Source organism: Astatotilapia calliptera, chromosome 18, assembly GCF_900246225.1.
Source record: "Astatotilapia calliptera chromosome 18, fAstCal1.2, whole genome shotgun sequence".
In the NCBI taxonomy this organism is placed as follows: domain Eukaryota; kingdom Metazoa; phylum Chordata; class Actinopteri; order Cichliformes; family Cichlidae; genus Astatotilapia; species Astatotilapia calliptera.
In genome coordinates this window covers 26514687-26529827 of record NC_039319.1, presented here as the reverse complement: position 1 = coordinate 26529827, position 15141 = coordinate 26514687, and the positions used below count along the sequence as shown (strand labels likewise).

The 15141-nt window shown below is 40.8% G+C and overlaps 1 protein-coding gene across 1 annotated transcript; it reads left to right on the top strand.

The window, feature by feature from the left end:
* Nucleotides 1-1197: 1197 nt before the first annotated feature.
* On the top strand, nucleotides 1198-8480 carry LOC113011213 (annexin A13-like). Its single transcript, XM_026150654.1, has 11 exons — nucleotides 1198-1368; nucleotides 2024-2099; nucleotides 3990-4084; nucleotides 4165-4335; nucleotides 4557-4590; nucleotides 4808-4887; nucleotides 5305-5373; nucleotides 6809-6910; nucleotides 7040-7115; nucleotides 7196-7308; nucleotides 7428-8480. The coding sequence occupies exons 1-11, from the start codon at nucleotides 1354-1356 to the stop codon at nucleotides 7545-7547; spliced, it is 951 nt and encodes a 316-aa protein (XP_026006439.1). The 5' UTR covers nucleotides 1198-1353; the 3' UTR covers nucleotides 7548-8480.
* The last annotated feature ends 6661 nt before the right edge of the window (nucleotides 8481-15141 follow it).

Genomic DNA, 15141 nt, shown 5'->3' with positions numbered 1-15141 from the left:
CCTTCAGTTGATCCAAAATGCTGGAGTGAGAGTCCTGACAGGGACTAGAAAGAGAGAGCATGTTTCTCACATATTAGCTTTTTTCATTGGCTCGCTGTTAAATCCAGAATCTAATTTTAAATCTTTCTCCTGAAATAAAAGGTCTGTAATAATCAGGTCCTATCTTATCTTAAACACCTCTTAGACCACCCCAATAGAGCAGTTTTCTAAACTGCAGGTTTACTTGTTGTTCCTAGAGTATTTAAAAGTAGAATGGGAGGGAGAGCCTTCAGCTTTCAGGCCCCTCTTCTGTGGAACCAGCTTCCAGTTTGGATTCAGGAGACAGACACTCACTCTACTTTTAAGATCAGGCTTAAAACTTTGCTTTTTGACAAAGCTTATAGTCAGAACCGGATCAGGGGACCCTGAATCCTCCCTTAGTTATGCAGCAATATTCCTTGACTGCTGGTGGCTTCCCATAAATGTTTCTCCTTCTCTCACCTCTTTTTACTCACTATGAGTTTACACACCACTCTACATTTAATAATTAGTTATTATTAATCTCTGACTCTCTTCTACAGAGTTTCGATGTCCTCTCTTCTTTCCATCACTCTCAGCCGGTCGCAGCAGATGGCTGCCCCTCCCTGAGCCTGGTTCTGCAGGAAGTTTCTTCTTCTTAAAAAAAACAGTTTAAGGAATGTTAAAACTGTAGGGTCTCACAAAATAAAGCTCCACGAGTCGATTGTTGTGATTTGGTGCTATGTAAATAAAACAGAATTTAATTTAATCCAGTGTCCGCTTATTAAATGGACTGGGGTTATATTCTATGGATTAACTCGCACAAGGTGGCATCAAAGTACAAAACATAAAAATCTAAGATTTAACAAATTTATCTGAGTAGAAGAACAAACTTGGTATCATAAGAGCTGTATTTCCATTGAGGTGTGAGCATGTTAATGCTCTTTGGTACCGGGACAGTATTTAATATTGTATCACACTTTATAAGCTAGTAAGTTTTTAAAATATCTTGATGTAGCCTACTGTTAAATGCAGTGGTGTTGTAGTGCAATTTTAGACTCTGAAAGAGTTACAGGTTACAGATTAAATACATGATAAGAATTAAAGGAAAAGAACCGTTGCGGTAAGTTGAAGGTTAACCGGGAGGTTACCTCCAGCAGCAGCACCCTGTTTCATCCTGCTAATGCAATGAGCCGCGGTGACGTCATCGCTGCAGCACCGGACAGGGTTGAGTCCCTGCAGGAACAGCAAGTCCTCTTTGACACGCGATACATCAGCTCCACAGCAGCACAACATCAGGACGCTCCACATCCAGCTTCAGCTCGATCATAGCCAGAAGACGTGCGTGTGGAGGACATGGGCAACGTGCAGGTAAGAGGTCATCTATAACTAATGACAAAAGCTCAGCTGAGTTGAAACGCAGTTATTTAAATGTATTATAAAAGTGCCTAAAAGTTTGGTGTTAGGATGAATATTGAAGATCCAAACTCTGACAGCAGAGACGCTGAGCTACAGCCTCACTGAGTACCGCAGACAGCCTCCGCGAGAGCGTCACTTTTATTATTTTCTTCAGTTTTGTTGTGTTTGTGTGGCCTGCGGTGTGTAAAGACAGACAGAGCTGGCGCAGTTAACTTGAGCAAGGGAGTGTGCCATGCCAGGCCCAGGGAAAAAGGCATTTCTGTAAGATCAGATCAATAAGGCCGCATTGTATTAGACCAAGGGTGGGCGAGAAGAGGAGGCTGCTGCTGCTGCTGCCCCATGACTCAGCGATCACACACAGGCAGCACCCTTTTCTCCGCAGGAGCCTGAATGTAACACCATATTAACTCCTTTCAACGACCTCACCCTTTCATCTGCGTGGACAAGGTTACAGTTGTAGTTAAATGCCGGCACTTTTCTAATGTAACATTATGAGTCAGTCTTATTGATTGATTGATTTGCTTTACCTGTTGTGGCTGCTTTGAATGAACTGTTTGAATTTATTACTAAGAATATTCAATATTTTCTGCGATTGTGTGTTCTCCAGCCCACTATAGTCCCATGTGAGGACTTTGATGTTACAGCAGATATAAAAGCTATTCGAAAAGCCTGTAAAGGTTTAGGTAAGTACATACAAGTTTATTGTTTTAACTCCTCTCTCAGGAAATATATTAGGTTATGCTGTAGTCATGTGAAGACTCTCTTTGTGTGTTTGATCATGATTATGATAATTGCAGTTTAGTAAGGTCGTAATAGAGCCTCTAATTTAACTGATAGTAAAGCATTTGTAAAAAGTGGGGATTTGTCTTTTTATGCCTAAAAGTTTTCAGACTAATAACAGAGAAACACTCAGAAAAATCAATATTACATTTTATGTGTTGCAGAGAGTTAATTTCAACACTTGCTAAGTTTGATGTAACTACAGTACGAGGCGTACTCCACTGAGAACTGGTGTTGGTACAGAGAGGCAAATGTCATAGTCTGCAAAGATCTTTATGCAGTGGTACTTTCACAAGATAGGTGGGTGTAGGTTTCAAAGCCTGCCTCTCACACAGCGTGGACATAAGCTTCAGTCGGTTGTGTTACTAAATCCTCACTGGCATTATCTGCTACCTGCTCACTGGAGTTGTTGTTCTTCTCACCAAGCCTGCAGTGTTCCCCACAGCTTACAACTGTTGTTGTGAACAAAGTGACGTTACACAATGCATCAGAGTATTTGCACAGCTAATAACCTCCCCTGTTGATGTGTATGTTTGGTTCTGTCATGAAACAGCATTTACAGGGATTATGTGGTATTTGAGGTAAATTATATCAGAATCCATATCTCAGGTACATTGATTGAGTACATCTTCAAACTGTTGTCTTTTTTTAACTCGACCTCTTTTGGTCATTTCCAGATCCCTATTTTTTTTTAATTCTTTTTTCTAGGACTCTAGTAGAGTAGCTTCAGATGATTCACAATTCAATTTTTATTGATTACTATTCGTATTGGGCATTGGTGCAGCCTCATCCTTTATGACCACCCTCCTTATCCAACTCTAATGATTGGCTTGCTCTTGTAAAGCAGACATTTTCTCATGTCATTATTGGAAACATTGGCCATACTTGTTATGACATTAACACTAGGATTTATATGACAGAAAATAAAGAAACTGAAAGCTGTTTTCAGCGGCTCCGTTATTCACAAGTGCTCATCCCAGCAGGTCGCTCTGCATGTTGGATATTAACAGCAGATGCCTCTTGCTGGGATTAAACAGGGAAACCTTTACGTGTGAGGCAAATGTGTAAAACACTAGATAAACTAATTAAAACTGAAATAAGCAAACCCTCTCTAGAAAATACAGATTTTAATAAGTGTGGCAGAAGCGGATTTAGGGATAATAAAATATCTACTTGGAGAGTTCAGTACTAATCAACATGTTACGTCCTCTATAGTGTTAGCAGCCAGCACAGTGACGCGATGCTTAGCACTGTTGTCTCGCAGCAAACCAGACTTCCTGGTTGGGAGTTAAATGGTCTGAATCTTATTTAGCACTTTTCTACTCTCCCAAAGTACACAAAGCACTCTATACAACATGCCACATTCACTTTCTTCTAAGCTTTTTATGGCTTCCTAACTAACATTCATACTCCAATGGATGCATCAGAGAGCAACTTGGGGTTAGTATCTTGTCCAAGGATACTTGGCATGCCGACTGGAGGAGCCAGGGATCGAACCACTAATCAGTAGATGACCTGCTTGACCTCCTGAGCTACAGCCACCCCAGGAGTTGATGCAAGTGCTTAGAACAGCGTCTTTGCTGTGTGTGTATATCTGCACTTTTATCACTGCTCTTTATCCCAATGTTTAAGAGAAGGATATTCATCTGAAAGTCCTTTAACAGAAACAAAAAGGTCTGTCCTGGTGACTTCCGTCAGTGTGACGTTATCAGCCCAGTAATAGTCTAACGTTGCTGTGATAATAAAGTCATTTGAATCAATCCTTCAGGTCTGTTCTGCTGTATTTTCTCCAGGCACAGATGAAGAGGCCATTATCCAGATTCTGGCCAATCGCTCTGCAGCTCAGCGTGTGGAGATCAAACAGGCCTACTTTGAAAAATATGATGATGTACGTACCTGTCTCTTTCTGGATGTTACACACACACACACAGAATAACTGCAAATCATGTGACCTATGTATTTCCTCAGGAGTTAGAGGAGGTCCTGAAGAAGGAACTAACAGGTAGTTTTGAGAAAGCCGTCATGGCTATGTGTGACCCTCCTCACCTTTACTTCGCCAAGGAGCTGAGGAAGGCCATGAAGGGGGCGGGCACGGATGAAGCCGTGCTCGTCGAGATCTTGTGCACGGCGACGAATCAGGTCTGTGGATCGACGGTGCTGTGGATAAACGGTGTTCTGGCGCAGTGTGTTTTTATTAGAGCTGACAGTTAAATCACAATGGTGACAAAGTAAAGGCAACAGTGCTGCGTTTTGTCTTCAGAATACATAAGAAGATGTGACACGGGGAAGATAAAACAGATGCTGTAAGATGTGAGAAAAACAGAAACATCATCTTAATGCTGTCTTTTTTCACCCAACAGGACATCTTGAGCTACAGGGAGGCATATGCCCAGGGTAACGTTTCCTCTGAGTCATCTCAGGGTGTTCCTTTCCTTTCATACTGAAAAGTGTGGCTGGTTAACTAACGCACAGAATACCAATGTTATAATTTCATCTGGGTGTAGTGACTTGTGTTTTCCACGTTTTCTGCTGTCTGACTTTATCCACATTTAGATCACATTACAAAATCTGTTGTTGACATAGAAGTTCACATTGCACACTTCCCTTACAGTGAACGAGCGTGACCTGGAGGCAGATATCGAGGATGATACCAGTGGAGATGTGAGGAACCTCCTAATTTCACTGCTGCAGGTACAAAAAAGGTTCCAACCAGGAAATGCATTGTCTTTTGCACTGTTTCTTGAATCTCTGAGCTTCGCAGACAAATGGAAGCTTTTGTCCTTGGTTATAGCTCGAAGAATTGTTCTCTATGCTGTGACTCACCCACTGAGACATTCACTAGATTGTTAGGCATGCTTCCCTCTCCAGCTTTTTCAGGGCCCCCACCCTCTCCTGCTTCCCCTCTCTTTTCCTTTTCCCCCAGAAAAAATGACAAACATGAAGTGACTCAAGTTCTACAGCAATGCCAATCCAAAGAGCTCGGTGGCTTTCAATTTATCCACTTAATCTGGAGCACATCATTGTTATCTCATTAAGTTCTTGTCCCTCATCTTTCATTTTAAACCCCTCCTAATTTCTTGTCCTATCCTCCAATCTCTTTGTCTACAGGCAAGCAGAGACGAGGGCTACGAGGTGGACGAGGATTTAGCTGAACAAGATGCTGCATCTCTGTTTGAGGTGCGTGTTGAATTTTTTTCATTTCAAAGCCCATAACACAGGTTGCCCTTTTAATCACACCGATGTAGTTTGATGTCGGTAAGCGGATGCCTGATTTAGATGCATAAGCATGTAATCCTGGAATCACATGTACATCACAGAATCCCACATATTATTCAGTTAAAGTTTATGCAGTGTTTTAAAGAATAGACGCTGACTACAGCTGTCGTTGAGCAGTCCACCACCCCAGACGGAAGCATCTTTTTTTTAGTAAAGATTCTAGAGGAATGCCTCAAAAATGTGACTAAATAACTTATTAAATAGGAAACTTAATGTCCTTAGTAAATATACAATGCTAATGCATTAGGCTGCAGGATTTAGCCACGGACAGTATAAAACCAGTGGTTAGTCACATTATCAAGACTTGACCTTTTTCACCCTCCCTTTATGATTTGAGGCTTGGAAATGTGGTTAAATGTTTTATAGGCTATGGAAACAAATGTCAATCCTATCGCGCTAGTATTGATCCAATACCAATACCAGCGTTGGTTTAGATAGTATTGATATTTAGAATTATCTGCCCAATAGGAATACAGTGCATGTCTTGCTTTGCCTCTCCAAAGCGCGAAATGGACAAGCATAAGTTAAGCTACACGCTTAAGTTGCAGTACGAGCAGGTAATATATTTAAAGCCAAAAAGTCATAATAACAGGAAAGTATGAAGACATTCCAGCCTCCTTCTATACCAGAAATGATGAAGCTATATGGCTAATATATATTTACATGTAAATGTGTTAATAATGTCTCTTTAAACACTTTTCCTCGATTGTTTTCTTGTTGGCTTGAAATAAAATTTCTCCTTCTCCTCGTACATACGCACGGTGGACCGGCGCGTTTATTACACGCAAGCGTTGCCGTGATACTGGGTTACACAGAGCTACTAACGTGGCTCTACAGAGTCTAATAACATAAATAGCTTTTATAGTCATTCTAATATACACACTGTCAACTTACTCTTGTCCCCCATCTGAGCAAATTAACACATGTTCTCATCATTTCTTTTACGTAACTGACGACTGAAAGTGTCAAGGATTTATGTTGATGCTAGCATGGTGGCTAGCACTGTTTCCTCACAGCAAGACAGCCCTGTGTTTGAATCCAGCGCTTCCTCACATGAACCAAAGACATGCAGTTAGTGGGGTTAGGTTAACTGGTGATTCTAAATTACCCATAAGTGTGAATGTGAATTGTTGTCTGTCTCTATGTGTTAGCCCTGCGACAGACTGGCGACCTGTCCAGGGTGCACCACGCCTCTCGCCCTGTGACAGCCGGGATACCCTACATCTAGAATTGGATAAGCAGAAGAAAATAGATCAATTTATGTTGCTTAAAAACACTGAGGGATGATCCATATTCTTTGAAATGTTGTATTTTTTCTTCTCTTTGTTCTCATCAGGCAGGAGAAGGCAGGTTTGGCACAGACGAGTCCACCTTCACCTACATCCTGACACACAGGAACTACCTGCAGCTTCAGGCCATGTTCAAAGCCTATGAGGCGGTATGTACTACATTCAATCGTTGCACGTTTTCTTTTTTTTGCTGTTCTAACTCATTTATTCATTCGTTTGTCATTTCACTCACTCCTTACTGCTGTTATCAGGTCTCATGTTAACCAGCTGTCTTGCAGCTTTCAGGAACAGACATTTTGGACACCATTGACTCGGAGGCCACGGGGACACTTAAGGACTGCTACATTACTCTCGGTACGTAAGACCACAAGCATTCAGAAGTCAGTGAAATATCTTTGATTTTCAGTAACTCTGTGTTTGTGTGTTATTTTTAGTAAGGTGCGCTAAGAACCCACAGCTGTACTTTGCTCGGCGTCTTAACGCTGCCATGAAGGGACTGGGCACCGATGAGGACACACTGATTCGTATCATCGTAGGCCGCTCTGAGGCAAGTGTGTGTCTCTCTGTGTGTGAGTGTATGGCCTAGTGTGCAAGTGTAAGTATACCCTCGATAAGGTCTGAGAGTCTAAAAGTGTGTGACATCCTCTTTATTTCGCCAACCCACAGATTGATCTGGACACGGTGAAGGACATGTACCTGGAGAAGTACGACGTAACCCTGAAAGATGCACTGGATTCTGAGTGCGGTGGAGACTTCAAGCGCCTCCTCATTGAGATCCTGCACTAAAACACTTTCCTCCTGCTCCTTCCTTAGTTAACCACAGTGAAACATAACACACTCACACTTTCCCTTCTTTACCAGTGTCTCTCATCCACTCACTAAATCCATCCCGTTTCCTCTCTTTCTCACTCTGTCAGTTCTCTTTACAGCATGGACCAAAAACAACTCAATCATTACAATATTATAGTCTCTAAATACACACTTTGTTGCAAAGATCATTAAAACCGTAGAATTTCCTTACCATTATAGCCCAATATAGTTAAGATGCATTGAATATTTATTTGACTGAATTATAGCAGCATTATAGAACTTACATACAACAAGTGCACTGGAACATAGTGACGCTCATGTCTTTATCCATATCATAATATCATCAAGCAGCATCTTAATTTCAAGCATATTTGAAAGCTGCAAACTTTAAGGAGCTGCTGCTGTTGCTGCTATGTATAGCATACGGCTTCCTGTGATATGTCACTTTATTTATTTGACTAAAAGATGCCTTTCTTAATATTAAAGCAATGCAATTTACTTTCTGCTGCAACACCCTCCACTTAAGTGCCGATTCTTCACATCTGAACTCTTGTATCTGAATGCACTGTTAATCATGTGTTACAGTATTGCCAAAGGCCTGAATGTTTCAAAGTATACAGTACTAGTTTTTTGTAGTCACATCCCTAAATGTTAAATGGGATTTTTAACCTCTCACAGTTTTTCTTTTCAGTCACAGCTCACAAGTTGCCTTGGTCTCACATTTATACACATTGGACTTCTTTCTGTTTTCATTCAGTAAACTAAACTCACCACACAGAAGGACAGTTGATCGTCAAAATATTGAACGAGATGTTGTTTTGTAAGCCCTGAAGTGCAGTCCCCTTGATAGTCACAGTGTCTGTATTGAGATATATAATTTAACCTGACTGATTAAATAGTGACAGAATATACTGTTGTTGTGTTGTCATATAGCAAATTAACTAGCAAACAGTTCATTACATGGAGTAAGTAATCATTATTTTATTGCAATGTAAGTTTAAACGTGGTATGCGTACACAGAATATGAAGTGATAATAAATTTTAACTGTAACACCAAAAATATTTGACATTTTCTTCATTTCCTGCAGAGAGCAGTGTTGCATCACTTGTATTCGCCTCCTTTCAGGAAACTGGCATCAGAGGAAATCATAGTGAAATTAATGGTAATGTTTAGCCCCCGATTATAATGTGCTTTGTATAACAAATCTAATAAATAGTTCTTTAATGATCCACTTTCCATATTTGGGCTTTAACGTTTATCCTGATTTGGAGATCATTTAAGAGTTTATGTGTGTGTGGTGTGTAAAAAATCACACAAAAGCATACACCTTTTAAACAGCGGGACCTTCTTCCGAGCACAGAAACTGCGAGTGGATTGTGGGGATAAAAACTTCAAAACAAGTGAGAAGTGCTTCCAGATGCAGGGACACAACGAGGGGACGATTATTCACTTGTCTTCCCCTAACTTTACTTTCTTTCTTTCTGTATCGCTCTCCTTTTTCCTGTCTTGATGTGAAGTTTGTTATAGTATCAGGGTAAAGTTTAGAGTGCACCTGCTTTGTGCACATTTTTGCTACCTCTTCGTCTGCAGTCTGCGCACCATATGTCGACCACTTTCCTTCCACCTCGTGCTACGCTCGGCGTCTGGCAGGCCATTTATCTGTCTGCCTGAGGTTTGTGTACTCGCCACAGAAAAGCACAAAGGTTTGTTTTCCATGCATGCATGTATAGACACAAGCTTGATGTGCAAAACATTTTGAAATACTGTATTTTTTTTAGGGAAAGCGATCCTATTGCAACATTTTTCAATGAGGGACTGTTGGGAAATTACTGGTGCTGGTTGTTGTGGTAGGGGAAGTGTGATGGTGGGTGGATGTAGACTGAAACATTAAAAGTTTCTGATAGTTTAGCCATAAAATTAAACCTTTATAGTTTTTATTTTCTCTTTAATTTCTCACTCTCTTCTGTCTCTGCTCATATTTGTGCAGTCCCTAAATAAATGTGTAGTCAGTTAGTGTTATGGCATTTATTTCCTGTCCTTTCATATTCTGAAAGCCCAGAAAATTGATAATATCAAAACAAATTATGGTTATATAATAAAGTCTCCGTGCAAAATCATGTACTGCCCAATGACACATCCATACCTAGCTGCCACACTCCTGCTTGCTCGATCATCCATCTGTAATCTATTATCCACAGTGCTAATGTTCTTAGCCAAGCTAGACGCAGCTCCAGTGTCTACTGCAGTGCCCTGACCTTTATCTTCTTCAGCCCACCGTAACTCATCCAGTCAGTCACCCATTGGCCTGCGGGTGGTTTCAATTTGTCCCAAGACATACTCTCCTTCTGTTATGTTAGCCTATGTCTGCCTGCGTCTTCTCTTTGGCCTCCCAGCTAGGATTCTGAGAGAAGCTGTGCACAAACTTTTCATTTTTCAGGTTTATTCGTTTCTGGTGAAGAAAACACCGATCCCCTGTGAGTCTTGATTTAATGAATAATCTATAGCACACATAACCTGAGGGTCATGACTTCAAAGAGCGAAATAATAACATCAAGCGGTCTATCGGATTTTATAGAGCATATGCCCAGGATCGTTATGCACTTTTTTGATGTTGTGCCAAAGAAGTGCAGCACTCTGGGACTGAGGGTCATTGGTGGAAGTGAATAGGAAATCCATTAGGAGGTTAACTACCTGGCTAATATAATTTCAGCTGTTTAAATTCATGATAAAGATCCTCTGTTCTTAGATGTGTAATAGAAAACACCTGGCAACTTCCACTCAGAGCAAACATGTTTTGCATTCAGTCTCCACATCTCAGACTGAAGCATGTAAAGCTCTTGATAAGACTAGTGCATGCAAGAATATAAAGAGCCATATATGCACTCACAAGACAGTTTATTAGTTACACTTTGTTCAACGGTTGGACTGTTTTTTCCCTGCAGAAGTGCCTCGAATTTCTTTGTGACATAATTTCCACAAGTTGCTGGAAAGATTCCTGAAAAGTTTTGTCCATATTCGCGTGATAGCGTCACACAGTTGCTGCACACTGTCAACTGCACACTGATGATTCCACCGTATTCCAAAGGTGCTCACTTGCATTGAGTTCTGGGAAATGTCGAGGTGATTTTAAATCATTGTCACTGACAACAACTTTGAGATTTTTTGGAGTTTTGTGCCATGATGTGTTATCATGCTGTAAACATCTGACTATAGTTACACTGTGGTCACTGTGGTATCCCCCACACTATTCCACCACCACCAGCCTGACTCACAGACATCATAGATACAAGGCAGGATGGATCTCTGCTATCATGTTGTGTATGCAAAATTCTGACCCTGCCATCTGAATAATTCAGCAGAAATTGAAACTCATCAGACCAGGCAATGGTTTTCCAGTTTTCCATTGTCCAATGTTGGTGACCTGTGGAAAACTGTTGCCTCAGTTTTCTGTTTTGACCTGATAGGACTGTCATCCAGCGTGGCCCTTTGCTGCTTTAGCTCACCTCCTTCAAGGTTCAATATATATATCCACCAGTGATTTACAACTTCCTTGATATTTTCTCTGTATTGAAACTATTTCTGTAAACCCTGGACATGTTTTGTTGGGGGGGGGGGATTGAAACTAACCGGAAGGTCGCCGGTTCGATCCCTGGGCTCTCTGTGCTGGTCGTTGTGTCCTTGGGCAAGACACTTTACCCTACCACCTACTGGTGTTGGCCAGAGGGGCCGATGGCGCGATATGGCAGCCTTGCTTCTGTCAGTCTGCCCCAGGGCAGCTGTGGCTACAACTGTAGCTGCCTCCACCAGTGTGTGAATGTGAGAGTGAATGAATAGTGGCATTGTAAAGCGCTTTGGGTGCCTTGAAAAGCGCAATATAAATCCAATCCATTATTATTATTATTATTATTAGGAAGTGAGGACTGAGCCTGTCTCCAGCCGGAAACAGGAATGGCACTGTCCATCCCCCCAACGGGTCGCCCCGTCCGACCCCGGAAAAGGTTCTGGGAAGTGCTCTTCCCCCTGCGGACCGTAGTCCACTGTGAGGCACTCATCTCCTCCCGATGAGTCCCGGTTATTCGTTAATAGTTGTCTTGTGTTACTATTTATTTGTGTAGAATTTGTGTCCCTGTGGGCTTTGTTATTATAGGTAAATAAAATGAATTTGTTATCAGATATGTTATTTATAAGTGTATTTTTTTTGTGTGTATGTATAAAATGAAACAAGTATTTAGTTATTTATTAATGGAAAAAATTTAAATCAAGAAAAAACAAAAAAATAAAATGAAACTCCTCAAATAAAAAAATCAATGAAGCGTGTGCTTATGCCGCGACGTTTCGGCCAAGATCTGGCCTTCCTCAGGCGAGAAGCACACAGAAAAACAAAAAAAACGTGAGTTTGTGGTTAGGGTTAGGGGTTACCCCTCACCACCAACCATTCTTACTCTAATGCAGGACACCCTGAGGATAAAGTAAGATAAGATAAGATAAGATAAGATAAGATAAGATAAGCCCTTATTAGTCCCATATGTGGGAAATTTTTTGTCACAGCAGAAAGTTTAAGCGCAGTAAACGTTAAGATAAACACAATAGAACAGGATAAGATCAAATAGAATAACATACTATACAACAAGAATAAAATACTATATACAATAGAATAAAATACTATACAAAATAGAATAAAATACTTTGTTATAGTAGGAAAAATTGCACTTGGTAGTATTGCACATCAGGGAGACAGTTACAATTGTGTATGGGATGTGTGTGTGTCTGTCTGCACATGTGTGGTCATCTGCAGTGACCATGTCATGGAGTCTGACAGCAGTTGGAAGGAAAGACCTGCAAAATCTCTCCGTCCCACATCGTGGGTGCCGCAGGCTGCCACTGAAGGAGCTGCTCAGTGCTGTCAGAGTCTCCTGCATGAAGTGGGAGATGTGGTCCAACAGGGATGACAGCTTAGCCATCTTTCTCCTGTCACTCACCACCTCCACCGGGTCCAGAGGAGATCCTAGAACAGAGCTGGCCCTCCAGATCAGCCTGTTCAGTCTCTTCCTGTCCCCAGCAGAGATGCTGTCACCCCAGCAGACCACACCGTAAAAGATGGCTGAGGCCACCACAGAGTCATACACTGCAAATCTCAAATTTTTACCAAGTATATTTGTCTAATTTCTAGTCAAAAATATCTCATCACACTTAAAATAAGACACAATCAGCTACAGATACCTGTAGCTATCCGCTATCAATGTAAATGCATTGGATGTTTAGTGGTTGAAGTGGAGGATGTTTGTGCCTGCGGACGTCTACCACCAGCTCCAGCTCCACCAGTCAGTGCTCCCTGTTGTTCCCATCAGTGATAAGGCCTATTATTGCAGAGTCATCAGAGAACTTCTGCAGGAAGCACTGGGTGGAGTTGTGGGAGAAGTCTGCAGTGTAGATGGTGAAGAGGAACGGAGCCAGAACCGTTCCCTGTGGGGCCCCCATACTGCAGACGACCCTGTCCGACACAGCCCTGAGTTCTCACATACTGTGGTCGGTCGGTGAGGTAGTCCAGTATCCATGCTGTGAGCTGATGGTCCACTCCTGTGATCTCTTGGATGTCTAGGGGCCTAAATGTATGAGTTAGTGCCATGTGAGTGGCTGATTAGGTAACAATTAGGTAACAATCCGATATCCCAGTGTTTGTGTTGTGTAACTTTTTGCTGGCTAAAATTAGCTACCATTAGCTATTGCTATTAGCATGTGATGTTGTAAAAGTAAATCCCAAAGTGTGCTAAAAAAAAAAACCCTTTGTTATTAAGAATAAAAAATTTTAAATTTAAAGGAACAAAACGTTCTTCTTTCAAACTTTATCTTACTTTAAATGACTTTACTTCATGCCAAACAAAGTTTGCAATAAAGAAAAATCCAGTACAACAAAGGTGATTTTATTGGATTAACAAGAAAACATCAAATATACACTTCATTACAGTTCAGTTAAGATTAAAAGCCACTACATTATTTAAAATATTTAGTTTCAACAAGGCTTAGTGACTTTAAGTCCATAATATGCACAAAGTGGTCATTAAACAAAGCATGCAGTAGATATTCAGACATTTAGAAAATGGCGGCTAACATGAAACACATGCTCTTGAGAAAAACTCCTGAATGAGAATCAGTGCCAGCAGAAAATGCTGTAGTCACTGGCAGGATCTAAAACTCCTTTGGCGTCAACAGAGTAAACTGAATTATATAAATAAAAAACAGACAAATGTGAAATGTGAAAAACTGGAACTAAAAAAAGAAGAACTGGAGAATGAGAAATGATCACGTGAATACAGTTGTTTTGTGCTATCATATGTAGAAAATATTGACACATATTAATAGTTATATTATATAAATATAGCTAATGAATAATGTTACATTTAAATACACTACAGTCTACATTTAGTATTTTTTAAAAGACATTTTCTTTTAAACTCAAACAAAAATCAAGGGATAAATTCAGGTTTAGAAAGCACGGTTAACTCTGACCTAAAATAATAATGAACAAAAAGACTGGCACTGCTCTGACATCTGCGAGTTAAGTAAAAGTCAGTTAGCTTAGCTTAGCACAAAGACTGGGAGTCTAGCTACACAACACTGCATAAGAATCACAAAGTGTTGATTTTTTTAATTGGTTATTTTTTTACATTAAACAAATGTATTAGGTTTAAAGGTGCTCACAGATTACTTGTGGACAATCTTAGAAGCTATTTCCACTAGTTCACAATGTCAGGCTAAGCTAACAAGCTACTGGTTAATGCTTCTCTGTTAAAACAGATGAAAGTGGTGTCAATCTTTCTTTGTAACTCTCTGGAAAGTGAATAAGGCTACGTTCACACTGCAGGTCTTAATGCTCAATTCCGATTTTTTGATCAAATCCGATTTTTTTGTCTCCTCGTTCACACTACAAATAAAATGCGACAGCAAACGCGCTCTAGTGTGAACGCTCAAAGCGGCCCGCATGCGCAAAAGAAGATGTCACACACAACGCGCTCTGTTTAGACCAAGAACAAACAGTATTGTTTGACTGATGGCCGTTAATATAAAGACTTCGGACTTTACGTTTCCCAATTTTTGCTTTAAGTTATTTTGTTATTTACATAATAATGTAAATAACCTAATAATGATCCTTATTGCTGTTTAAGAGAGGAGCGGTGCTTCAAAGGATAGCTGCAGATTTCTGTCAGAATCTCCAGATTATACAGTACAAATAAAATGTTTACGTTGTCTTCCCAACAGTTTCACTGACATCTACACTGGATGGCTAGGAAGCGTTCGCGATGTCTTCTCGGGCGCTGATAATTGGCTTCAGTCTTGTGTCGGTGACGTAAAAGGCGGATTTAATGCGACTTGACCGTTCAAACAGCAGTCGCTTTCTAAAACATCGGATATGTATCGGATTCAGTACCACATACGAAAGTGACCCAGATCGGATTTGAAAATATCGGATTTGCGCCGTTCACACTGTCATAGCATGATCGGATATGGGTCGCATAGGGTCAAAAAATCGGATTTGATGCGCTTTCGCCTGCAGTGTGAACGTAGCCTTAG

What these genes read in the sequence shown, in the direction of transcription:
- LOC113011213 (XM_026150654.1), top strand. An exon ending in TCCTAATTTCACTGCTGCAG is followed by an intron (nt 4,888 to 5,304) that starts GTACAAAAAAGG and finishes CTTTGTCTACAG; the next exon opens with GCAAGCAGAGACGAGGGCTA. An exon ending in GGACTGCTACATTACTCTCG is followed by an intron (nt 7,116 to 7,195) that starts GTACGTAAGACC and finishes TGTTATTTTTAG; the next exon opens with TAAGGTGCGCTAAGAACCCA.